The sequence below is a fragment of the Trifolium pratense genome, linkage group LG3 (assembly GCF_020283565.1).
Source record: "Trifolium pratense cultivar HEN17-A07 linkage group LG3, ARS_RC_1.1, whole genome shotgun sequence".
NCBI lineage: Eukaryota > Viridiplantae > Streptophyta > Magnoliopsida > Fabales > Fabaceae > Trifolium > Trifolium pratense.
This window is the reverse complement of record NC_060061.1, coordinates 45,278,220-45,300,317: the sequence shown is the minus strand read 5'-3', so window position 1 is coordinate 45,300,317 and position 22,098 is coordinate 45,278,220. Positions and strand designations below refer to the sequence as shown.

Sequence of the window (22,098 nt, the reverse complement as noted above, 5' to 3'; positions counted from 1 at the left end):
GTAAATAGATATTTGAGTTATTTAAATTGCCTATTATATATGATTGGTAATTTTACCACAAAAAACTATATGGTGCATCAACATGCTCCCATTCTAATACCATGTCTGTTTGGTTCGGGGGTTTTGGAGGGGAGGGGAATATTTTAAATTTTATGTGTTTGGTTTATTTTTTTCGAGGGGAGGGGAGGGAAGAGGAGGGGAGCAAAATTCCTCGTAAACTCAATTTTTACTTCCCCCAAATTGAGGAGATTTGGAGGGGAGGGGAGGCAATATATTTTATTACAATTTGAATTATATTGATATAATTATCTTTGTATATATTTTAAAATACCAAATTCATCCTTACTTTAATATTTTTTATTTATGTTGCTAACATGCTATTTGTTTTTTCAATCTAAAGAGTTGTTATGACAAAACTCTTTTTTTCTATCGTCATCCATATATAATCTGTTTTATAGATTTTGTTTTTTCTTCGTTGCACTGTGTATGTATTTATCGTTTATATATATATATATATATATATTAGGTTAGATTGATCATCAAGATCAAAATGTTATTATCAACAAATAATTTAATTTGTGGAGTTTTCGCGTCTATTGGGTTTTTATATAATTTAATTATTTATAAAGTGATTTTTTTTTTTAAATTATGAGACTTGTAAAATAATAAGGAAAAAAAGGTAATTTAGTTTTATCATCCCTCCCCTCCCTCTCATGAACCAAACATCTTTGCAATTAAATTTCTTCTCTCCCCTCGATTGAACCAAACATATAAATAATTAAATGATCTCCCCTCCCCTCCCATTCCTTCCTCTCCCATTCATTAAAATCCCCGACCTCACCTCCCCTTGATTGAACCAAGCACACCCTAAGAAAAGAAATTGTTTCAATTTCGTAATATAAAACCCAAACTATCCTAGTTCCAAAATTGAGGATATTTTGGGATTTTGGGGGGTGTGGGTGCAACTAAAGTGAGCCTAAAGAGCAATTTTCAAAAGTAGAAGCTATATCTGCACTTACTAATAAAAGCCCACTCTTGTTTCAAAAAAATAAAAAATAATAGCCCAATCCAAATCCAAATTATTATTATATTATAAATCAACCTAAACCCTAATAATAGTTTTCTTAGCAAATCCGATCGTAAGAATAGAGAGAGAAGCGGCGACAACGCAGGTATTGAGCTCTTGAATTGAATCTTATTATAATCTCTATTAATTAATCAATTTCATGTTATAGTGTTCATGTGTATTGTATTGAGATAGGGTTTTGTTTCAACAGGAGAAAATTTCATACAATTTTTTGATTTTGAAAGAAAGATGGAGGAGGAGCTTGAAATTCGTAAGCATCTCAACAAAATCTGCTTTTGATACTCATACTTATTGTCCTCTCTCTCTCTCTATCAGATTTTCGTAATGAAATTCTGCAAAATCTGTTTTAGGGTTTTATTATGTTTCTTCATTCGATTCTGCAATCTCATTCGATTTATGTGATGGTTATAACCATGGATTTGTTTTACGCTAGACACTGCACTTTAAAGCATTGTTTCCCTCCAACTATGATAAATTATTATTCTTTTCTATTTTGCAGTTTTTTTCTTGGAGAAATTCAAATTTGTAACCTTTTAGTAAAATGTTTCTATTAATTTTTTGTTATGCTTAGAAGTTAGAAACATTCTGGATTTGGCAGATTTAACCCTTGAGGTTAAAAGTTTGTGTTACTCTTTTGCTGCTCCGATTTCCTTTCCCCATTTAATAATTGAGTACTCTTTTGTTGATGGAATTATTCTTTTATAAAAAAACAAAAAAATGTTGAATTTTTATTTTTACTTAAACTGAAAATTTGCAGAACAAGGATGATACTCATACTTATTGTCCTCTCTCTCTCTCTATCAGATTTTCGTAATGTAATTCGGAAATGTTTGGAAAAACATGATGAAGAAGATCGTAGTGATGCGTCAAAACTATATAAAAAAGAATCATTCATACTAAAGCCGAATTATCCTCCGCATGGCGATGACGATGACAATTCTAAAGTCATTATACTCGGAGATTATAAATGGTATTCAACTTTCTTAATTTTCTATTTTATATATTCAAGAGTGATTAACTGTAAAGATTGATATGCCAATAATACAGGACTTTCGCAGCTAGTCATGTTGGAACCTCGTTGCAATTTGAGTTATCTCCTGACGACAACAATCCAATGTTGAAATTTTATGCACTCAACACAGTAGCGATAATTCACCCCCATGACTACATGCTAACTCAATGTTCAGGTAGCTCTTTAAATAAAGTTATTATTATTATTTTTAAATTTACTAACACTAACTATTTCATTTGAGTTTATTCAGATCGATTCCACTCACTCTGCGATGGTTATCCGATGTATTCATTTCATTGTGAAGAAGGTTTTCTTGACGATGAGGGTAATGTTAAAGTAGAATTGCAGACTCAGATTTTTGGGTAAGTCCTTCTGTATGCATTAGAAATCTCAATCTCATTCTACTGTACTTGTTGGTCAATATACTCATAGAATTTTTACCATATTACTAGTAAGTATATTGACCAATAATTAATTATAGGCATTGGGTGGGTGTCACTGAATTCCATGCAACTATTGTATGATTGTTTTTAATGCACAGAGAAAATGTCTTCCAGCCTCTCCTTGTAAAGAAGTATCGAGTTGAGCTTCTTTTGACTAAAATGCATATTGTGAACATAATTTGTTCTAAATTTTTTAAGAAGACAATAGATAACATGAAGAGCCTGATTCAAGATGAAAATAAGTGGCCAAGGTATTTTTGCTTTTTTTCTTTCTTTTCTACGAGTAAGTTGAAAATGATATTTTATTTATTATTATGGAGTTGACAAAAGAATCACAAACTTAGGTGATATTGTTAATTTAATTAATAGATGTGTATGGTCTTACCATTTGAATTTTACTAATACATGGTGGAACGAGTAAGCGTCTCGTCATTAGTCCCCCGTAAGCAGAAAACAATAAATATTATGAACATATGCTATTCTATGTTTAGCAGCATGTCTTAGTTGATTCGTTTTTTTCTTTCTTTTTTTATTTGTTTTGTTTTTGAAGCAATGTCTTGGTTAATTAGATATTCATCATTTGTTAACCCAAAGGCCATTACGAGATATTCATAATGGCCTTCATGAGTTCAAAATCCAGTCTTGTGAATATCACCATCTTTCATTCGAATCTGATGATACCCTGATTTCAAACAGATCAGCATACATTCGAAATGCCAAATAATTGACACAAATAATAGTAGCAAAAAGATATAACAAATAATGGTGGCAAGTAGTGATATTTTTTATGTGAACTGTGGGATAAATTCCCTTATAAATACTGCAATGTTAAACAATGGATAGATTAATAATCTACTTGCAGTAATGAAATTTACAAAGACGATAAACTATCACCAAGAGAATGGTTCTCACTATTCCAGTCCCACTTCCATCTCCAAAACCAGTATGCTCTTCTTCACACCCCTTGGGTCAATCTTTTCCTCCATTCCCCTGCTGCCACGTGTTCATTTAGTTACTCAAATCAATAGCTCATCATTCCTTTTGCTCCCATTGACTAATGGTTTCACATGTTCCACTTCTTTCTCTTCTTTGCTTCCCATTTTACCCCTTCTCTTATACACATATGTCATACTAATTTTATTGATCCTAGTGAACTTGTGTAGTGTAATTGTGATGAAGTTTACAAGTATGTAGTCATGGAACATTGGGACCTAGAAAATGACGAATTGTGTAATTAAGTTATGGTTTTCCTAAAGGATTAAAACTTGGTAAGTTTAAAAAATAAATGTTGGGAAGCTAAATATTAGATATAAGAAAATCTAAGGTTTTTTTGTATGTGCATACCATGATGTACATGGAAGAAGAGTAAAACATAAGGGAATTTATCAGTATTGTTCAAATGCACAAGAGGTGTCTTTAATATCCTTACGGAGAGATGAAAACCACTACATAAAATGACTCCACCGACTAAAACGTGAATTGTGGAAGGATAGGAACAATATAGCTAAGTAAATCTGTTTCCACAGTACAAATGTTGTACAAACGTTGTAGGAGTCTAAGTTTGTATTTGATGTTTTTGTAGGAGTCTATGTTGTACAAATGTTGTGAATTTAAATGTGATACTCTTAATTTATGAGAAATGAAATTTTGAAACCCATGTTTTGTTATTCAACAAAAAAAGGGCGTCACACTCCGTCAAATTTTTTGTTTGCTAATTGACTAACAAGATTTTTCAATATTTGCAGATTTTGTACTTTCATTGAAGAAAGTGACCAATTTTCAATGGGCCAAATGATTTGTGAAAAGGAAGATGTAATTAAGGAAGCCTTGGTGCATCACTTTTTTTTAGATGCTGTTTTGACATCTCCTTTGCTAATGGAGATATTATACGATGGTTATGAATCAATAAATGCTAACAATACTGCGGTTAAGTTTGTCAGAATTGAGGGAGATTTGTTTGAGTTGGTTGATGATGATGTGCCATCCCTATTTAAAAGGGTTGTTGGTAAAGAGTATAAACCTATATATTCAACCATTGTCACACAGTTTGGTTGCATGATTGTGGAAATATTTGTTCTGGACTATCTATTCAGGTACCATATAAGATTTATTTATTGACCTGGGTCTTGTTTCTTTATATTAAGTATTTGTGTGACTGGTTAATTTAAAAACTTAGTTAATAGTAAAAGTGTGATACAATAGTGTTGCTAGGCTTTTGGCATGATATCCAGTAGACCGTGCAGGCTGATCATATTCTAATTATTTATTTAATGGATGGATGCAGGAATAAAATTGAGAAGAACTTCACTCAAAGTGAGCTCGATCGAACTTAAAAGAAGTCCATGAAAAAAATTTGAGAAGCAAAAGGTAAACTTGATATTTGCTGTAAATAGATGGGTTTTTCTTATTTTTGTTAACTACTTGATAGAAACTCTACTGTCTGTGGCTGCGGCAAAATTAGTTGATAATAAAAGTGTGATACAATAGGCAAAATTAGTTAATAAAAGTGTGATACAATAGTGTTGCTAGACTGTTCAGGCTGATCATATTCTAATTATTTATTTAATGGATGCAGGAATAAAATTGAGTTACCCTCTTTCAAATTGAAAAGAAGTCGAACAAAAAAGGAAAGAAAAATGTAGGCGAAGCATTGTGTTTGACAATCCACCGAACATATGTAAGGGGAAAAGAAAAAAAAACTGGTCATGAGATGTATGAAGTAGCTACCTATTTAGAAAGTAACAGTTAAACAAGAACATGTTCTTTAGAAGGTTCTCTCAAATATTGTTTGGAAAGATGATGTACCTAAATTGTGTCCTCATGATTAAGGATCAGAAAGAAATCTGAATCTTCCTTTCTTGTACTCTACTCTATGTAAGGGCGTAGCTGAACACTACTACGTTCTTTGTTGAGATAATAATTATCATATATTTCAAATATGCATGCGACAGAGAATTGAGCTCTTGATATTGAACTAGCTAGCCGACCATTTGGCATGTTCATATGTCAGCGAAAATATACTCTTGATAAGTGAGTGCAAAATGTTAGATTGCAAACTATCTACATTTCCGATGGAAAAGAATAAAAAACTGCTCTTAATTCAGGCCCTCCACACTATCTTAGGCTTATGTCCAAATCTTAAGTCACAGTTTATGGGGTCCCCTTGATAAGCTCATTGGGACGCATTTATGTGTGTACTAAGATACCTCAAATTTTCCCAAAAGAAAATGATCTAACCCTAGTTGCCATTGTGATTCAGATTGGCCATCTTGTCCATTAACCGGAAAGTTTACAATTGGATAGTAAATTGTTTGATAAAAAAAATACAATAATTTAACTCCTCACTTTAAATAACTCAACTGACTTTAGGAAACTACTCTATGATGCAAATATAGAACTTCTTTAGATATTCATTTGGTTGTACTATATTTACTTGCAGAAATTAAAATCTTCTCCAAATATAGAACTTACTTGCAGAAATTAAAATATTCTCCAAATATAACAAAATATAAATACACATCTAATCAAGCGTTGTTTAATGGACCTCAAATATATTTTTACTTTTCTAGTCTAGAAGATATGGGGTTTTTTCCTATAAAAACATTAGAAAATTGTTAATAAATGATAAAATATCCCTTCTATATAGCTGATTTATGTACGAATATTTTATTAGGGTAAACTATAAAGAAATTTCTCATTTACATCAAACCAAGTTAACAAAATGAAATGCTTCATACAACTTAATTTCTTGTCACCCTTTTAATTTAGTAATATGCCCCGAGTCTATTAATTATTAATTAATTTAGTTAACAAAAGGAAACTACTCTATGAGGCAATACACAACTTGAATCCATGAGTCTATTAATTTAGTAATATTCTCCGAGTTACCTGATCAAATAGTTCTTTCTGAAATTATTTTATGTAGTGACAAGTTTCATAATTCATGGACCTTATGGGTTTGCAAGACCTAATTCTAATTGCTCCAAGTATCGTCGTTGTTCAAAGTTTTATCCTAAAAAAGTTTGTAAGTTGGATGTCTTTCAATGATAATGGTTATCATGTATATAGGCGTCGAGGTGCAGGTGTTATTGTTGTGAAAAATGATGTCAAGTTGGACAATTGAAGTGTTGGTCCATATATATAACCTAATCGTCATCATGAAGTATCAAGCTCAAATTGTATCAAGTATTTGTTTAAGCACGTAACTAAGGGTGTAAACAAAGTCATTTATTCCTTGCAAACTGGTGATGAAGAATGTATTGATAAAATTCAACATTATTATGATTGTTGATGTTTGTCCTAGTCAGAGTCAATTTAAAGAATATTTACTTTTGATATCAATAATCGTTGGTTTTCAGTTTAACATTTCATCTAAAAGGTGAGTATAGCGCGGTTTCTTGCATGGATGAAAGCGAATATAAAATATATTATGTGTCAGTCGTTAACTTATCTACCCCGTCACATTTTAATTGTCACTTTAGCATTTTTTTTCTCTATCTCAAAATAAATTATCACTTTTAGAATATCAATGTAACATTTAATTTCTTTTCCAATAATATACTTTTATTTAATGAAATTATACCCAACTTAACTATTTTAACAACTACAATTAGTTTTAATCCTTTAATAATTTTTTATTATAAAAACTTTGTACTTTTTAGTTTTGAATAATAGTTTTAACTTGGCCCAAACCCGGATATGGATTCAGTGAATTCACTTTGAGTGTGCAGTCACTGCAGTCAATTTAATACCCACCACATATATCTTTTAACAACTTACAACCACACATCTTTATAAAAATAACATACCAATAAAGTCAAAGGAAAAGAATCAGAAAATAAATAAATAGAAAAAAGCAACCAAATAGTAATAATTTCACTGTATCAACTATCAAGCCAGTGGTGCGACTATTTTGACATCACACGATTTATTTTCTTTGGGTTTTAGTTGTCAAGGGCTGGAGGTGAATTTGTCATGGTGAAGCAAGCGTTGTATATTTTTTTTTTTTTAAAACAAGTGAAGTAAAACTTCTATATTGTTTCTAGATTGTAATTAATCATAATTTGAGTTTGAAGAACTAATTATAATGACCTTTAATTTCATATTGAGTTTGCAAATATATATGAAGCACCACAATAAACTCATTGTTCAAAAGATGCTCTGTTATAGTAACAGTAAGCATACATATTCAAGTTTGTGGGCTAATGTGATTTCTATTCTACAATAAACACATTACAAAACAAAATCCAAAATGAAAATATTGGTCTGATATGATCTTTCCATTGAGATTTGTAACCTTGACTGATATTCATTTATCTACATGTGACTCCTACAATACAAAAGTAAAAGAGGTTATTATCATAAGCTACATATAGAGACAATTTTTTAAACCATTAATTAGAGATCTTACCATCAATAACTCAGTGAAGCTAAATTGATTTTCAGTGGTTTGAGAGAGCACATATGCTGGATGTTCCAAACTAGATGTTGCACATTCCATTTGACTTGGAGATTCAATATCCTTCAATAAACATAAAAAATTAAACTCATAAATAAAGCATATACAGGATGTGCCAAACTATTTGCATGTTACCATAAAACTAGTTTACCACAAATTGTTGAGTTGGCAAATGTCTTGTAGTTTGAGAGTAAGAATATGTAGGATGTGCCAAACTAGCTGTTGTACTTGTACATTCTACTTGACTTAGAGATTTGATACCCTTCAATGAAAATGAAAATTAAGACATAATAAATCCACAAAAAGGCAAAGTAATGTTGCTAGTATCATAAACTTGTATACATTAGATTGTTGCGTTGAAGAAGGTTTTATAGTTGGTTTTTGCCTTTTTTTCTGGCGCGAAAGTTCAAGGCAGCTCTTTAATCTTTTTTGTCTTTTTAACCCAGGTCGTTGCTTGAACCCGCTTGCTTCTGTGACATACACTGTCGTTGGTATTGGAACATCACCTTGATCATTACATGTTGAATTTTCTTTTAACCGAGCATCCATCACCTTCTTATATAAGTCCTGCAATCCTTCTTTTGCAAGCTGAGATAAACTCTCAGAAGAGGACACGTCAGCAACAAATTTAATCATAATGGAGCAAAGTTGTCTATATCGTTGTGCAATAGATAGTTTGGGATTTTCCACAACTTCATTAGCATGTATGTCATGTATTATACCACTTCGTGCATCCTTTGTCCACCTCTTTAGAATGTATTTCTCAGAGACAAATTTAACATCATTTGCCTCAAACACCTTCAAAGCATGACAACAAAGTATTCCAAAAGTCTCAAACTTTCTACAATTGCATGATATGGAGATTTGTATAGGATCAAATAACACTCTCCACTCTCCTTCATCATTGATTGAGGTGATAACATATTCAAAAGGAAATTGAGATACATTTCTTTCTCGTATGCAAGTAGCAAAAAATAATGAAAATTCTTCATGAAATACCTCAAAAACTGTAGGAGTGTATATTTGTGCAAGTTGCATCAGAATTGATGAATAGTTATACCTTAGCTTTGGTAGTTTGTGTCGAGACTCGTATTCACTAACTAACTCATTATAACGCTTCTCCTCAACAACACTTTCAAAGTGATTGAAGAATTGGATAATATTGATGTTCGGCTTCATGTAAGCCTTAAAATTGGAATTCAAACTCTCACTAAGTTGAGTGCTTCGCATTCCTAAAGTGATTACTTCCTTCATGTAGCATGCTGCCCATTTTTCCTTTAGAGCATACATTGTCTTCACCCAATTTTCTTCAAAGACATCAAAATCAGCAACTAACTTACTCCAAGCTAACTCAAACTTCACTTCTTGTTCATATTCATACATGCATTTTGCAAAGCTAGACATGAAATGATTTCCTCTTTTCAATAATTTTGGTCCAAGATTTTTAATTCCATTTTGCATCAAATGCCATGTACATAACCCATGTCGAGTCTCCGGCATCACCTCAGCTAGCGCTTTAGCCATTGCTCTGTCTTGGTCAGTGAACAATGTTTGAGGAGAAAAGTATATTGAAGAAGGCAAGAATCGCCGAAGCTCTCATTTTCGCCGTTAACCACCGTGACCCGAATAAATTAGTTTTATTCGACAAAGGTTCTCCTACTAAATCTGGTAAGCTTAAATTTTGGCACAACCAAGTTGGTCAACCTGGAAACGGTTTCTTTGATTCGAACGGGAATATTCTTCTGCGGGTTCAGCTTCAGTTATTGCCGTAAGTTTGAGACTAATTTAAGTTAGTACGAATAAACTCTAAACGTACACCCATTGAATAATTTGTTCTGTTCTGTTGTTGTTTTTTGATGTACAGCTACGGCCCTGACCGGGAGGAGACATCTTTCCATTCTTTGCACAGGCAATTCCGCCTACAACTCTATTGGATCAAGAAGAAAGTGATTGACAAGTCATTTTCTAAACTGTTTGCATCTCATACAACCTACGTAGAAAAGGAATCACGTTCTCCTGATTGGGAGAGGTATATAACATGTTATTAATTTTATGAATTTTACTTAAATTAGCAGCAAAATGACACCTGTTATTTGTGCAGTTATCTGAAAGATTCAAGTCAGGAGTTAAAAGTGAGCAAAAAAAGATTATGGGAATACTTATGGAAATATTTTAATAATGATTATTGTTTGATTGATATCATTAAGCATGGAATGAAGAAAACAAAGTCTTTTTTAAATCTAGTGGAAGCAGCTGACTATCACCTATCGGGTCCTCTTGGTGAATTCGTTGCCAAGCCTAAATACTTACCTATCCAAGAGTTAACCGAGGATTTGACACTGAATAATGTATTGAAATTTGAAAAGGACTTGGTAAGAAGTGGCTGGAATGTGTTTCTATTTATTTTTCTGAAGCTCACATTACATGACAGCTTTTTGAAGTTTCGTAAACAAACTGGACAACAAACCAATCAGGAAACTGAACATGTTTCAGCTCCAGGAGTTGACAGTGGTGGTTCTGCCAAAATTGAACATGTTTCAGCTCCAGCTGATAGTGTTGGTTGTTCCGAAACTAAAGCTGATGTTCCCGACAAGGGTGGTTCTGCGGCAGATATGATTTATGAAAACCAAGCTGGTGTGGACATTAAAGAATTATACTATGAGGTACTAGTTCCTGGCATTGCTGCTCTTGGTACAACATTAAACGAGGGTGTGAACAAGATAAGGGAAAAACATCACTTCACCCGTGAAGTATCAGTTATGGTAGATAGTTTGTTCACTAACGTCCAAGAAAATGCTTTGGAGGTATTTAATCAGGAAGTGAATAATAGCAGAATTGATGATCACAAGTTTGACGTGCAAAGTATAAAGTTCAAACCAAAGCCTACCGTAAGTTCTTATTTTTTTATTGTATATCTTATTTATTTATTTTAAATTTCAGCGAGGTGTCAATCTAGTGTCGCTTCACTTGGTTTGGTTATTAGACTCCACCTGACAGACATCACTGTGTTTATTTCTAACCTTAAGAACATGGCAGGCTACCATCATGGTAGCTAGCCTTCAATCTTATTTATTTATTTTGTTGTTGTAGGCTAAGATCAAAGATGACACAGAATTGGAAGCCGAAGCCCGCAGGATTGGGAGATTGGGGGAAAAGTATGCATATGAATATTACAAGGACAGATACAATAATGTCCTCTGGGTGAATGAAGATGATGAGGTATTTCAACCATTTGACTTGACTGGTTTTGATAAGAAAAACAATTCCAAATTTTTTATCGAAGCCAAGGCCACCATTCATAAAAGAAAGAAATGGTTTCATATTTCCCCGGCTGAGTATCATTGGGCTATGAAGAAACAGTCAAATTATATTATTGCTCATGTTTACATAGATGAGAAGGAGGGGGCAGAACCAAAATTCACGGTGACAGAATTTATTAATCCTACTGGTCGTAATAGTTTGCTAAAACTCTGTATGAGGTACAAGTAATTGTAATGACTGTTGACATATTGTGTCAAATTAAACATTGCCAACCTGGCTATATTTGGTGCATAGTTTGCTAAAACTCTGTATGAGGTACAAGTAATTGTAATGACTGTTGACATATTGTGTCAAATTAAACATTGCCAACCTGGCTATATTTGGTGCATGCATCTGTCTAACTTCCTTTTCCTAATTAGTATTTATTTATCATATCATAGTAATAATAAGGTGATAAATAAATACTATGATATGATAAATAAATACTAATTAGGAAAAGGAAGTTAGACAGATGCATGCACCAAATATAGCCAGGTTGGCAATGTTTAATTTGACACAATATGTCAACAGTCATTACAATTACTTGTACCTCATACAGAGTTTTAGCAAACTATTACGACCAGTAGGATTAATAAATTCTGTCACCGTGAATTTTGGTTCTGCCCCCTCCTTCTCATCTATGTAAACATGAGCAATAATATAATTTGACTGTTTCTTCATAGCCCAATGATACTCAGCCGGGGAAATATGAAACCATTTCTTTCTTTTATGAATGGTGGCCTTGGCTTCGATAAAAAATTTGGAATTGTTTTTCTTATCAAAACCAGTCAAGTCAAATGGTTGAAATACTTCATCATCTTCATTCACCCAGAGGACATTATTGTATCTGTCCTTGTAATATTCATATGCATACTTTTCCCCCAATCTCCCAATCCTGCGGGCTTCGGCTTCCAATTCTGTGTCATCTTTGATCTTAGCCTACAACAACAACAAAATAAATAAATAAGATTGAAGGCTAGCTACCATGATGGTAGCCTGCCATGTTCTTAAGGTTAGAAATAAACACAGTGATGTCTGTCAGGTGGAGTCTAATAACCAAACCAAGTGAAGCGACACTAGATTGACACCTCGCTGAAATTTAAAATAAATAAATAAGATATACAATAAAAAAATAAGAACTTACGGTAGGCTTTGGTTTGAACTTTATACTTTGCACGTCAAACTTGTGATCATCAATTCTGCTATTATTCACTTCCTGATTAAATACCTCCAAAGCATTTTCTTGGACGTTAGTGAACAAACTATCTACCATAACTGATACTTCACGGGTGAAGTGATGTTTTTCCCTTATCTTGTTCACACCCTCGTTTAATGTTGTACCAAGAGCAGCAATGCCAGGAACTAGTACCTCATAGTATAATTCTTTAATGTCCACACCAGCTTGGTTTTCATAAATCATATCTGCCGCAGAACCACCCTTGTCGGGAACATCAGCTTTAGTTTCGGAACAACCAACACTATCAGCTGGAGCTGAAACATGTTCAATTTTGGCAGAACCACCACTGTCAACTCCTGGAGCTGGAACATGTTCAGTTTCCTGATTGGTTTGTTGTCCAGTTTGTTTACGAAACTTCAAAAAGCTGTCATGTAATGTGAGCTTCAGAAAAATAAATAGAAACACATTCCAGCCACTTCTTACCAAGTCCTTTTCAAATTTCAATACATTATTCAGTGTCAAATCCTCGGTTAACTCTTGGATAGGTAAGTATTTAGGCTTGGCAACGAATTCACCAAGAGGACCCGATAGGTGATAGTCAGCTGCTTCCACTAGATTTAAAAAAGACTTTGTTTTCTTCATTCCATGCTTAATGATATCAATCAAACAATAATCATTATTAAAATATTTCCATAAGTATTCCCATAATCTTTTTTTGCTCACTTTTAACTCCTGACTTGAATCTTTCAGATAACTGCACAAATAACAGGTGTCATTTTGCTGCTAATTTAAGTAAAATTCATAAAATTAATAACATGTTATATACCTCTCCCAATCAGCAGAACGTGATTCCTTTTCTACGTAGGTTGTATGAGATGCAAACAGTTTAGAAAATGACTTGTCAATCACTTTCTTCTTGATCCAATAGAGTTGTAGGCGGAATTGCCTGTGCAAAGAATGGAAAGATGTCTCCTCCCGGTCAGGGCCGTAGCTGTACATCAAAAAACAACAACAGAACAGAACAAATTATTCAATGGGTGTACGTTTAGAGTTTATTCGTACTAACTTAAATTAGTCTCAAACTTACGGCAATAACTGAAGCTGAACCCGCAGAAGAATATTCCCGTTCGAATCAAAGAAACCGTTTCCAGGTTGACCAACTTGGTTGTGCCAAAATTTAAGCTTACCAGATTTAGTAGGAGAACCTTTGTCGAATAAAACTAATTTATTCGGGTCACGGTGGTTAACGGCGAAAATGAGAGCTTCGGCGATTCTTGCCTTCTTCAATATACTTTTCTCCTCAATAAGTTCAAAAGTCATTTCATACTTCGCCCCAGAAGTCCAATGACAGTGATCCCTACAAAAAAATATAGATAAAATAATAAAAATAGAATAATGTAGATTAAAATAGAGATAAACCAAGATTAGGGTTAAAATATATTCATACCACTCTGTTTGGTCAGCGATGGTGATGGAATATGAGTTAACCTTAGTCTCAGGTCGAAGCGTAACCTCATCATCCCCATAGAATGTTATAGCTTCGTCTATATTGGCTTCCAAAACTCTTTCATCCTTCAAACTCTCCTTATGTTGACGAATGAACTTGTTAAACTTCTGGTAATTCAGTTCAGCATCATATTCCGGTTCCATTGTATCGGTTGCAAAGATAAAAGAAAGAAATAGTTTGGTTAGTGGTAGAAAAATAAGAAATCGTTTACCTATCGACCACATTTCTTTAGTTTGTCCTAATTGAGATCTCACCAACCTTTACCTATCGACCACAATCACTCTATTGTGAACTATAACGCATAACTGAAAGAGAAAAGCTAACACTTGCAACAGGTCCAAATGAAGACCAGCCAGCAAAAAGCAAAAGCTAACCAAGGTGCTAAGAAGTGCCGGCAACTTTTCCTTTTTTTCCCATTGTATTGTTTTCTTTTATAAAAATCTTTTCTTAACAAGGTTAATTGCAGCACAGAAACGCCTCTACTTATTGAAACTAAATCTAAACTTGATTACAAAACTATTGACAAAACAAATCGAACTTTAGAAAACACAATATCACACAACACAGAAAATTGAAATTAAATAAGTTGGGAGCTATATACTGAAGAAATAGAGATACCTGTAGGTTAAGAAGTGTCGGCACGATAGATGAAGATGAGGAGAAAACCAACAGCGACTGAATGCGAAGATGGCGGCTGTAGCGGCAAAGAGGACTTTGAAAACTCTAAACGTACAATGAAGCTAAACCAAAGGGGAAATTGGAATGAGAATCCATTAAAGAATGAATAGAAGACCAAAATTGAAATGGAAATTAAACTAAAACAAAAACAAATCACACAAAAACAAATCAAAACTCAAAACCCCTAATTACCCTAAAAAACCCTAATCAACAAATCCAACCTAAAATCACCTCTACTCTTCAAATTCCTAATCCAAACAAATCAAACAAAAAAAGATAAAAAGAAGAAGAAAGAAACTCACTCTCTCACGGAGGTATCAACAACCTGACAAACAGTAACCGTCTTTTATACCCATCTCTTCGAAGCTTCCAATGGCTTTCACACCTTCTATTGTCTCGAAGTCCATATCCTCGTTGGAAGTAACCGTTCGCCGGCGATTCGCCGGAACTACGGATGTTGTTGCCATCGCCGCTGCCAATTTGGATTCGGAGATAGAAGCAAAAGGTTGGGTTTCGATTTTAGAGAGAGAGAGAGAGAGAGAGAAGGTTGTTCATTGTGTGTGGTTTTGTGAGATGAAAAAAGAGTGAATAATTTATGTTTTTTTTAATTATAAATAATTTTTTTTAAATCAGGCTAACTGATTTAATTGTTATTCACTTAAAAATCTGTCTTCAGTGTCCTGTTTTTAAGGTCATTAAATCAGGTGGATGACATCTGATCTAGAATGTATATTTAAAAAGTGTTTTTTCCACTAGTGTTTGGTTCCAAATTTCGTACTGTTTGAAGGTCGGCGACAGAGCAAACACGACGGCGGCACGCGTGGTGACGGCGGAGACACTACGACGGTGGCGCGATGGATGACAGAGGACGAAGTACGACGGTGGTGTGCTGGACGACGATAGGTTGCAAGGCAGAATGTGAAGTCGTGAAACAGATCTATAGTTCTGCAACTCTGATGTTTTCAATTTTTTTAAAAAATTAAAGACTTTGACATGTGGCTTAGGGTTGTGACTTAGGAATTTGGGGATATGGATTGGGTGAATTCACTTTGAGTGTGCAGTCACTGCAGTCAAATCTGATCTAAGCCCTTCAAAATATCCAATGGACTATATTTGCCACATCATCTAATTTTTTTAGTAAAGGAACATTGTTTTGTTTCACCTGATTGCAGTACAATGATTTTGGCGCCAAATATACTTGGAGAATATATATTACATATTTCCATATATATAATAACAAATATATACTACCTTATAAAACCCTATAGTATTATACAAATAGTAAGAATCATAAGAATAAAACAAAATCCTTTTTTATAAGAAATGGAATTCTTGGTATATGAAGATCATGGATAAATTATAAATTGAAGTAACTTTCGGTAGTATCTTTTGGAGATTAAGCGCATATTTGAATTGATGCTAAATTTGGAAAATTATAGGGGTGCCGATATTTTGTTGAAATTTAAAAGTATAGTTTTTACTAAAGTTGCAGGTAATTCTGTCTAAGTTACAGTCATCCCAAACAGAATTATTAAATTGTTTGATATGAATATTTCATGTAAATAATTAATCTGCCCGCTAAAAAGAGTCTCGGCTAATTCAAAGTTTGGCCGGGAAATAAGTAAAGTTTAGCTACATATTATTCTACTCATAAATAATTACACTATCAAGACTAATAGCATGATTGAAATGTCAAATTTATCAAAGACAATCAACTATATACACCATCTCCAAATTAAAATTGCAGTTTTTCACCAACATCATTCAATTACACTGATGCCAGGAATAAATAAAATAGAAAGAAAAATATCCGTAGTTGTGTACTACTATTACTTCGCCATCAAGTTATCCACAGTTTTTATCGTTGATCCGCTTGTGTTGTTTATCTTCCACTGCAATGCTCTGTTGGAACAAAACACTGTTCCAACAAACTTAAACTAATGGAAGGTTGGTCCAATAAAAACTCTAACATTCATATCCTGAAGGGACATATACAATAATAAGATAATCAACATACACCATATCAAGATGCTGTCCATCGAGGTAGTACTCTTCCTGCAGCATCTGTACCATTTATTTTATCTAATGCCTCATCTTCAATATTAATACAATCTAGGTCCTCATCAAGGCATCCATGGTAATAATCTTCCTCTTCTGAATCATATATTTCAGCCTTTTTAATTTGTCTCCTTACTGTCCTTTTCTTGGAACGACCGGTACTTTTGATTAAGGAATCATCATCATCCTCCGCATTTGAATCTGGATCTCTATTTGCCTCTCGTCTTCTTTTGGCTGAATCAGCACTGCCTTTGCTGCCACTGCTGTTTTTATCCGTATTGTAAAATTCGTTTATGGTTTTCTCAATTGTTTCCAGTAACCGATCCCCATACTTGCTTACTTTAGTCCTGCATTATGCAAAAACATCAATGAAAACTGGTTCAGTAATAAGGACACTGTAGAATTCCTAGAAAGAACTTACTTGCTAATGCCATTGATATAAAGAAGTTCTTCTTTTGTTCTTGGTAGTCTCTTGCTTATCTGCTGCAACGTAGCATTGCTAAATAGAAACAACAACTTATCAGATGCTTTTATACACTTTTATACAAAAGGGATTAAAAGTTAACTTGATTCTTGTATTAGAAGAAAATGAAAATAATAACTTACCCAAATATGTGGTAAGCCATAACACCCTCTCCAGCTTCTCTACAAAGAGCTGTCCGCAACATCCTCAGAGCAGTGTACAAATTAGCTGCTAGGTTCTGTAATATATTTTTCTTTAAGTATAATTCAAACAGTTAGAAATTCCAACAAAATTGGAGGGGGAAAAAATATTATATACCACGTCTACTTCAGTTTGAGGTTGGTCAGGAATGTCAATGGGAAGATTCAGCTTTCCGGAAGTCAGAGAACCTTTGGCTGGAGTTATATCAGATTTCCCAGGCTTTGATGCTTTCACAGAAGACGGGAATCTGCAAAAGTTAAAGATGCCACTGAGTAGAATATGGATAGATAAAAAAAAACATGCATGCAATGTGAACTTGCTGCCATAGAAGGCTGAAACAAAATTCAGTTGAAACTGAGGTCAAGTTAAATATATCTGAGGCTTCAGCATTGACACCCTAACTATGGCAAATGATATCATATTTATATAACCCCTCACAAACGAAAGAAAAAAGAACTTTCGTGTAAAGTTGTTTAACCAATGAGCATTGGCACCCTGATTCGCAAATTTAAGCATGAAATAGCTTGATAGGAAGGACAAACCTCAATATAATTCTTTGGCTACCAAATAACACATTACGGACCTTTGTCTCATTTACCTGGAAACAAGTTAAAGCATTAGACAGCTCACAGTTACTGGAATATAATTGTTGAAAGTAACTAAGAAGCTATATCACACACATTTGAAGCACAATGAGAAGAACACATTATTTGTTTTGGAATAAAATTGCAGCATACAGACATATTAAAGTAGAATGAGTCTGATACCTTCAATACAGATGATACGGATCCATAAAAATCACTTTTCTTTACTTCCTCCACAAGAAAATCCTCAACAACAAGATGTTGCAATATACGGGAAGCCTCACCCTTAGCTAGATGCTTCCCAGCACCGTGAAGACGCACAGTCTCATGTCGGTGTTTCTTGACCTAATTTTGATGTTAAAAACGAAAAGATTAAAGATAACTACGGTTTTAGCTAAAGAATAGCAAAGAGTGAAAAAATAAAAATAAAATAAGATGTTTATTGTCGTACCATCTGGCTTAAGGAACCACGATACACCTCTAATATATGAGATGCTGAGACCTTCTGTCCCGTTAGCTTAACGAGTTCAACCTAAATAGATGTCAGTTAAAAGTACAACTGAGAACAAGTGGACTCAAATATTACAAACTAATGAAATTTCATGACGTGAAGGGATGAAAATATATGGATAGAATTTGATTCCAGACCAATTGTTTTGCAATTTCGGTGACATCCTTCTCAACGAAACTTGTGACCTTCACACAATTATCACATGTTTTCTGACAGGTTGAAGAATCAAACTTCTCCCCAAAATGAACGAGCTGAATATAGCGCCGACAGTCCACATCATTTTCACAATAACTGACCTGGGAAAGTTCAAGATGAAGATTTAGTAATATGTGTGTGCATGTGTGTAATGTAGTATTTCAAAGTCCTTAACAAGATAATACCATGCGCAAAAGGTTTTCAGTGTTTGTTTCCAGTATCCTTCCTGAATTTATCGCATTTGAACGACTGTATCCAGATGGCATTGGGCTTTGCTCTATTGCTCCTAGGCTTAACATATGCTTAACTCGGATCTGTGAACATGAGATATACAGCTAATATAAGAAATAAAAACATACGAATTTATATTCAAGTAGTAGTGTCATAACCAATACTAACATAGTCACTGTAGCTATAATACAAGACACAGGAGGAACTCTGACCATCTCTACCAGCTCGTCCGCATTCCTGAAAGGAAATTCATAGAGTAATTGGTCAAATGAATCAAAATCCATGCCTAATACATACTTCGAAGATCTATGAGTACCTGATGATAGCCTTCAATAGATTTTGGGAGGGAATGATGGATTACAAAGCGGACATCAGGTTTGTTAATCCCTGAAACATCAACTTTAAATTTAAATACGATTTCATTCCATTAATCAATGCAAGAAGAAGTTGCAAAGATGCAAACATACCCATTCCAAATGCCAGGGTAGCACAAATTATATTGATCTCATCTTTGCTCCATTGCCTTTGAACAAAAGCACGTTGATCAGGATCCATGCTCCCATGATAAAATGCACATTTATGCCCGCATTCCTGAACAATGAATAAAACCAGATAATGAATTCACAAGCCACACAATTAGATACCACCTTCGCATTTACATAAGACTAAGAGTGAGGAGGTCACAAGAGTGCAGTCATGGTTTATCAGATCGCATATCATGCAGAGACAATGAAACACAAACAACAAAGAATGCTGAAAAGAGGAAGATAAAGAAAGAAAAGCTTGAAAACACAAAAAAATCCCAAACAGTTCATCACAAGAAAAGACCAACCTGTAATTTTTCAGCAACCTTTTCACAGTCCATTCGTGAAAGACAATAGATGATGCCACATTCATCAAAATGATTTTCCCTGATAAATTTATCAATATCCTCCAAACACTTTTTGGTCTTGGGGACAACGGAATACCTGCAATGTTCAAATCAGACATGATTCATCCACTCAAACTATTAATAAGAGGTTGGTACTTGTTTAACACACCGTAAATTTGGGCGATTAAAACTTTGCCGAAAAACAATGCAGTTAACAAGACCGAGTGCTTGCACAACATCTTCTTTTACACTAGCTGTTGCTGTAGCTGTTAAAGCTAAAACGGGAGTATTTGGGAATTTCTGTTTCAATACACCAAGTCCCTGGGAGAATTAAAGAATCTATTAAAGTTAAAACAATATATCACATGATCTTCTGCAAAAAAAAATGTATATCACACGATATTGAATCCAGTTGGAAGGAATAAAAGCTCCAACCTGATAATCTGGTCTAAAATCATGCCCCCATTGGCTCACACAGTGAGCTTCATCAATTACAATCCTTGAAAGCAACTCACGAACGTGTAAACTCTCCAAGTGTCGCAGAAGAACGTCACTTCTGCAGTCAATATACAAAAAGGCGTTATGAAATGAAAAATATGGTTCTTAAGTGAAAATGAGTGCATACAAAGAAAAAAATGTTTCAAAGAATAAGCAGCTATCAACAATGACACTCACCTGGCAACCTTTTCGGGTGTCACATATAACACAGAAAAACATGTCCAATCAATACCTTGTAGCCGTGGATGCAATCCAAGCACAGCTCTGGTGGCAAAAAAGTATCCCCCTGCCCGGCAAAATTAACCTTATCTGCAAATGGTGTAACAGGAGGAAATTTGGACACCGGAGGGTTGAGGAGTGCAAGTGGACTGGTATTTCTCAACAATTTGGTCAACATCAATGTTCTAAAAGACAGTAAACGCACGACATTAATGAAGAGAGAGACATCGGTATCTATATATCATATGGATATAAGCAATTAAGACTTAAGATAAACTTGAGTAATGGATTTGGAAAAATAAATAAAAGGATTTGGAAAAATACAGAATGAATACAATTGTCAAAACTGCTCAACAGTTTCAACTTCACAAAAGAGTAGGGAAACCTACATTGCCTTCTAGTTGAATTACTCAAATGTTAATGCATCAGCGAAGTCATAAATTTAAACCATCTTCATTAAAAGTCGAAATCAAGTCAACTAAAAATTTAGTAACCCCATTGATGTTATAATTGGTTCGTTCAACCACGTGAAAAACAAGCATGCTTAACACAATACTATTGGGCTTCTAATTTGCTTGCCTTGTAAGAAATATCCAAATGAATTCGACTCAGTCAGATCACATGTTAAGATATCTCAATATAGAAAATCAACATTTAATGATATAAGAAATTTAATATTTCAAAAGTTAAAATACATAAGTTAGCATTTAATAATTTCTATTTTTGTTTCTTTAACATGTGCCTTAAGGGCACATGTTAACATTCTCCATTAAAATTTTGTCCAAACATTACTCCCTCAGCAGATAAATATAAGAAAAAAAAAACTTTAAATTTTGGACACAAATATAAATAAAAGTCAACTACTTTTAAACTAATTAATACTACTATTTCGAATATATTCTTATTTAATCATTTTACTTTTCAAAAGTTTATGTGATTTCCAAGGCATAAATTACTTTTTCAAAGGGTAATATAGTAAACATAACTCATGTTTTGCATTAAATCAAGAAAATTAACTACATTTAACTACATTTCTTAAACACAGCGTAAACGGTTATAGGAAGTGATTCCATTTCTTCAAAATTGATTTTTCTTTTTTGGGGGAGAGGGGTGATGGAGTTTTGGCATGTTGCCTTGCCTTATGTTAAGATCATCTTAATTTTATGTGTTTTTTCAAGTTTTAGAATCCAAAATCTTTTCGTAACATATTTTATACTGAGACAATTTTATTTTTTTAAATTGTTTATATAACGTGTTTTATATTTTTCTTTGAAGGAATAAAAAAAGTGAGTCAAACATTGCAATTAAATTTGTAGATCATTCAGATGGTGAGATTGTTGTAATATCTAACTTTGCATAAGATCCACAATTTTAAGTGTAATGTCTATTTTGCATCAACAAGAAAATCATCGTTAGGAACATCAATATCTAAAGTTTTATGTGAAGTTTACTTGTACTTTTTATAGGTATTAATTGATCGTTTTATTAAAACATGTCACTCTAACATCTTAAGCCCAAAATCCAAAGAGGAACCAAAAACTAAGAGATTTTAGAACGGTGGACTAATTTCTATAGAAATAAAAATAGCGGAACCAAAAATATAAG

General features: G+C 33.6%; 5 protein-coding genes across 6 annotated transcripts; 2 read left to right on the top strand and 3 right to left on the bottom strand.

Moving 5' to 3' along the window:
- Nucleotides 1–1,108: 1,108 nt before the first annotated feature.
- Nucleotides 1,109–5,479, top strand: LOC123918927 (TNF receptor-associated factor homolog 1a-like). Its single transcript, XM_045971104.1, has 9 exons — nt 1,109–1,172; nt 1,278–1,337; nt 1,892–2,057; nt 2,135–2,274; nt 2,350–2,461; nt 2,641–2,793; nt 4,288–4,635; nt 4,827–4,909; nt 5,118–5,479. The coding sequence occupies exons 2-8, from the start codon at nt 1,316–1,318 to the stop codon at nt 4,873–4,875; spliced, it is 990 nt and encodes a 329-aa protein (XP_045827060.1). The 5' UTR covers nt 1,109–1,172; nt 1,278–1,315; the 3' UTR covers nt 4,876–4,909; nt 5,118–5,479.
- Nucleotides 5,480–7,620: 2,141 nt separating this feature from the next.
- Nucleotides 7,621–9,537, bottom strand: LOC123918926 (protein FAR-RED IMPAIRED RESPONSE 1-like). The gene is made up of 4 exons (XM_045971103.1): nt 8,343–9,537; nt 8,152–8,262; nt 7,953–8,063; nt 7,621–7,871 (listed from the first exon to the last, which is right to left on the bottom strand). Exons 1-4 carry the CDS (start codon nt 9,522–9,524, stop codon nt 7,851–7,853), a joined length of 1,425 nt encoding a protein of 474 aa, XP_045827059.1. The 5' UTR covers nt 9,525–9,537; the 3' UTR covers nt 7,621–7,850.
- Nucleotides 9,538–9,547: 10 nt separating this feature from the next.
- Nucleotides 9,548–11,710, top strand: LOC123915222. The gene is made up of 5 exons (XM_045966363.1): nt 9,548–9,768; nt 9,865–10,029; nt 10,102–10,888; nt 11,091–11,479; nt 11,577–11,710. Exons 1-5 carry the CDS (start codon nt 9,548–9,550, stop codon nt 11,584–11,586), a joined length of 1,572 nt encoding a protein of 523 aa, XP_045822319.1. The 3' UTR covers nt 11,587–11,710.
- Nucleotides 11,711–11,777: 67 nt separating this feature from the next.
- Nucleotides 11,778–15,225, bottom strand: LOC123918925. Of its 2 annotated transcripts, XM_045971102.1 has the most exons (7): nt 14,965–15,225; nt 14,603–14,724; nt 13,925–14,091; nt 13,565–13,834; nt 13,304–13,468; nt 12,445–13,231; nt 11,778–12,239 (listed from the first exon to the last, which is right to left on the bottom strand). In XM_045971102.1, the coding sequence occupies exons 4-7, from the start codon at nt 13,795–13,797 to the stop codon at nt 11,841–11,843; spliced, it is 1,584 nt and encodes a 527-aa protein (XP_045827058.1). In that variant the 5' UTR covers nt 13,798–13,834; nt 13,925–14,091; nt 14,603–14,724; nt 14,965–15,225; the 3' UTR covers nt 11,778–11,840. The 2 variants fall into 2 exon arrangements, with proteins under 2 accessions (XP_045827058.1, XP_045827057.1); XM_045971101.1 differs by lacking the exons at nt 14,603–14,724; nt 14,965–15,225 and having other exon boundaries at nt 13,925–14,171.
- Nucleotides 15,226–16,409: 1,184 nt separating this feature from the next.
- LOC123915221 (ATP-dependent DNA helicase Q-like 4A) lies at nt 16,410–21,566 on the bottom strand. Its single transcript, XM_045966361.1, has 17 exons — nt 21,524–21,566; nt 20,452–20,560; nt 20,212–20,332; nt 19,946–20,097; nt 19,738–19,873; nt 19,373–19,496; nt 19,222–19,292; nt 19,074–19,142; nt 18,860–18,988; nt 18,617–18,775; nt 18,420–18,500; nt 18,152–18,313; nt 17,927–17,982; nt 17,502–17,631; nt 17,327–17,421; nt 17,142–17,219; nt 16,410–17,067 (listed from the first exon to the last, which is right to left on the bottom strand). Exons 1-17 carry the CDS (start codon nt 21,564–21,566, stop codon nt 16,686–16,688), a joined length of 2,097 nt encoding a protein of 698 aa, XP_045822317.1. The 3' UTR covers nt 16,410–16,685.
- Between the last annotated feature and the right edge of the window lie 532 nt (nt 21,567–22,098).

What these genes read in the sequence shown, in the direction of transcription:
- LOC123915221 (XM_045966361.1), bottom strand. Translation starts at nt 21,566, where the DNA reads ATGGAATCACTTCCTATAACCGTTTACGCTGTGTTTAAGAAAT. An exon ending in CCGTATCATCTGTATTGAAG is followed by an intron (nt 17,983 to 18,151) that starts GTATCAGACTCA and finishes ACTTGTTTCCAG; the next exon opens with GTAAATGAGACAAAGGTCCG. An exon ending in AGCCAAAGAATTATATTGAG is followed by an intron (nt 17,632 to 17,926) that starts GTTTGTCCTTCC and finishes TAACTTTTGCAG; the next exon opens with ATTCCCGTCTTCTGTGAAAG.
- LOC123918926 (XM_045971103.1), bottom strand. Translation starts at nt 9,524, where the DNA reads ATGGCTAAAGCGCTAGCTGAGGTGATGCCGGAGACTCGACATGGGTTA. An exon ending in CTTCAACGCAACAATCTAAT is followed by an intron (nt 8,263 to 8,342) that starts GTATACAAGTTT and finishes TTTTCATTGAAG; the next exon opens with GGTATCAAATCTCTAAGTCA. An exon ending in TGCCAACTCAACAATTTGTG is followed by an intron (nt 8,064 to 8,151) that starts GTAAACTAGTTT and finishes TGTTTATTGAAG; the next exon opens with GATATTGAATCTCCAAGTCA.
- LOC123915222 (XM_045966363.1), top strand. Translation starts at nt 9,548, where the DNA reads ATGTTTGAGGAGAAAAGTATATTGAAGAAGGCAAGAATCGCCGAAGCT. An exon ending in GTTCAGCTTCAGTTATTGCC is followed by an intron (nt 9,769 to 9,864) that starts GTAAGTTTGAGA and finishes TTTGATGTACAG; the next exon opens with CTACGGCCCTGACCGGGAGG. An exon ending in CGTTCTCCTGATTGGGAGAG is followed by an intron (nt 10,030 to 10,101) that starts GTATATAACATG and finishes TTATTTGTGCAG; the next exon opens with TTATCTGAAAGATTCAAGTC.
- LOC123918927 (XM_045971104.1), top strand. Translation starts at nt 1,316, where the DNA reads ATGGAGGAGGAGCTTGAAATTC. An exon ending in ATACTCGGAGATTATAAATG is followed by an intron (nt 2,058 to 2,134) that starts GTATTCAACTTT and finishes CCAATAATACAG; the next exon opens with GACTTTCGCAGCTAGTCATG. An exon ending in TTGCAGACTCAGATTTTTGG is followed by an intron (nt 2,462 to 2,640) that starts GTAAGTCCTTCT and finishes TTTAATGCACAG; the next exon opens with AGAAAATGTCTTCCAGCCTC.
- LOC123918925 (XM_045971101.1), bottom strand. Translation starts at nt 14,127, where the DNA reads ATGGAACCGGAATATGATGCTGAACTGAATTACCAGAAGTTTAACAAG. An exon ending in ATCGCTGACCAAACAGAGTG is followed by an intron (nt 13,835 to 13,924) that starts GTATGAATATAT and finishes ATTTTTTTGTAG; the next exon opens with GGATCACTGTCATTGGACTT. An exon ending in AGTTCAAACCAAAGCCTACC is followed by an intron (nt 12,240 to 12,444) that starts GTAAGTTCTTAT and finishes TTGTTGTTGTAG; the next exon opens with GCTAAGATCAAAGATGACAC.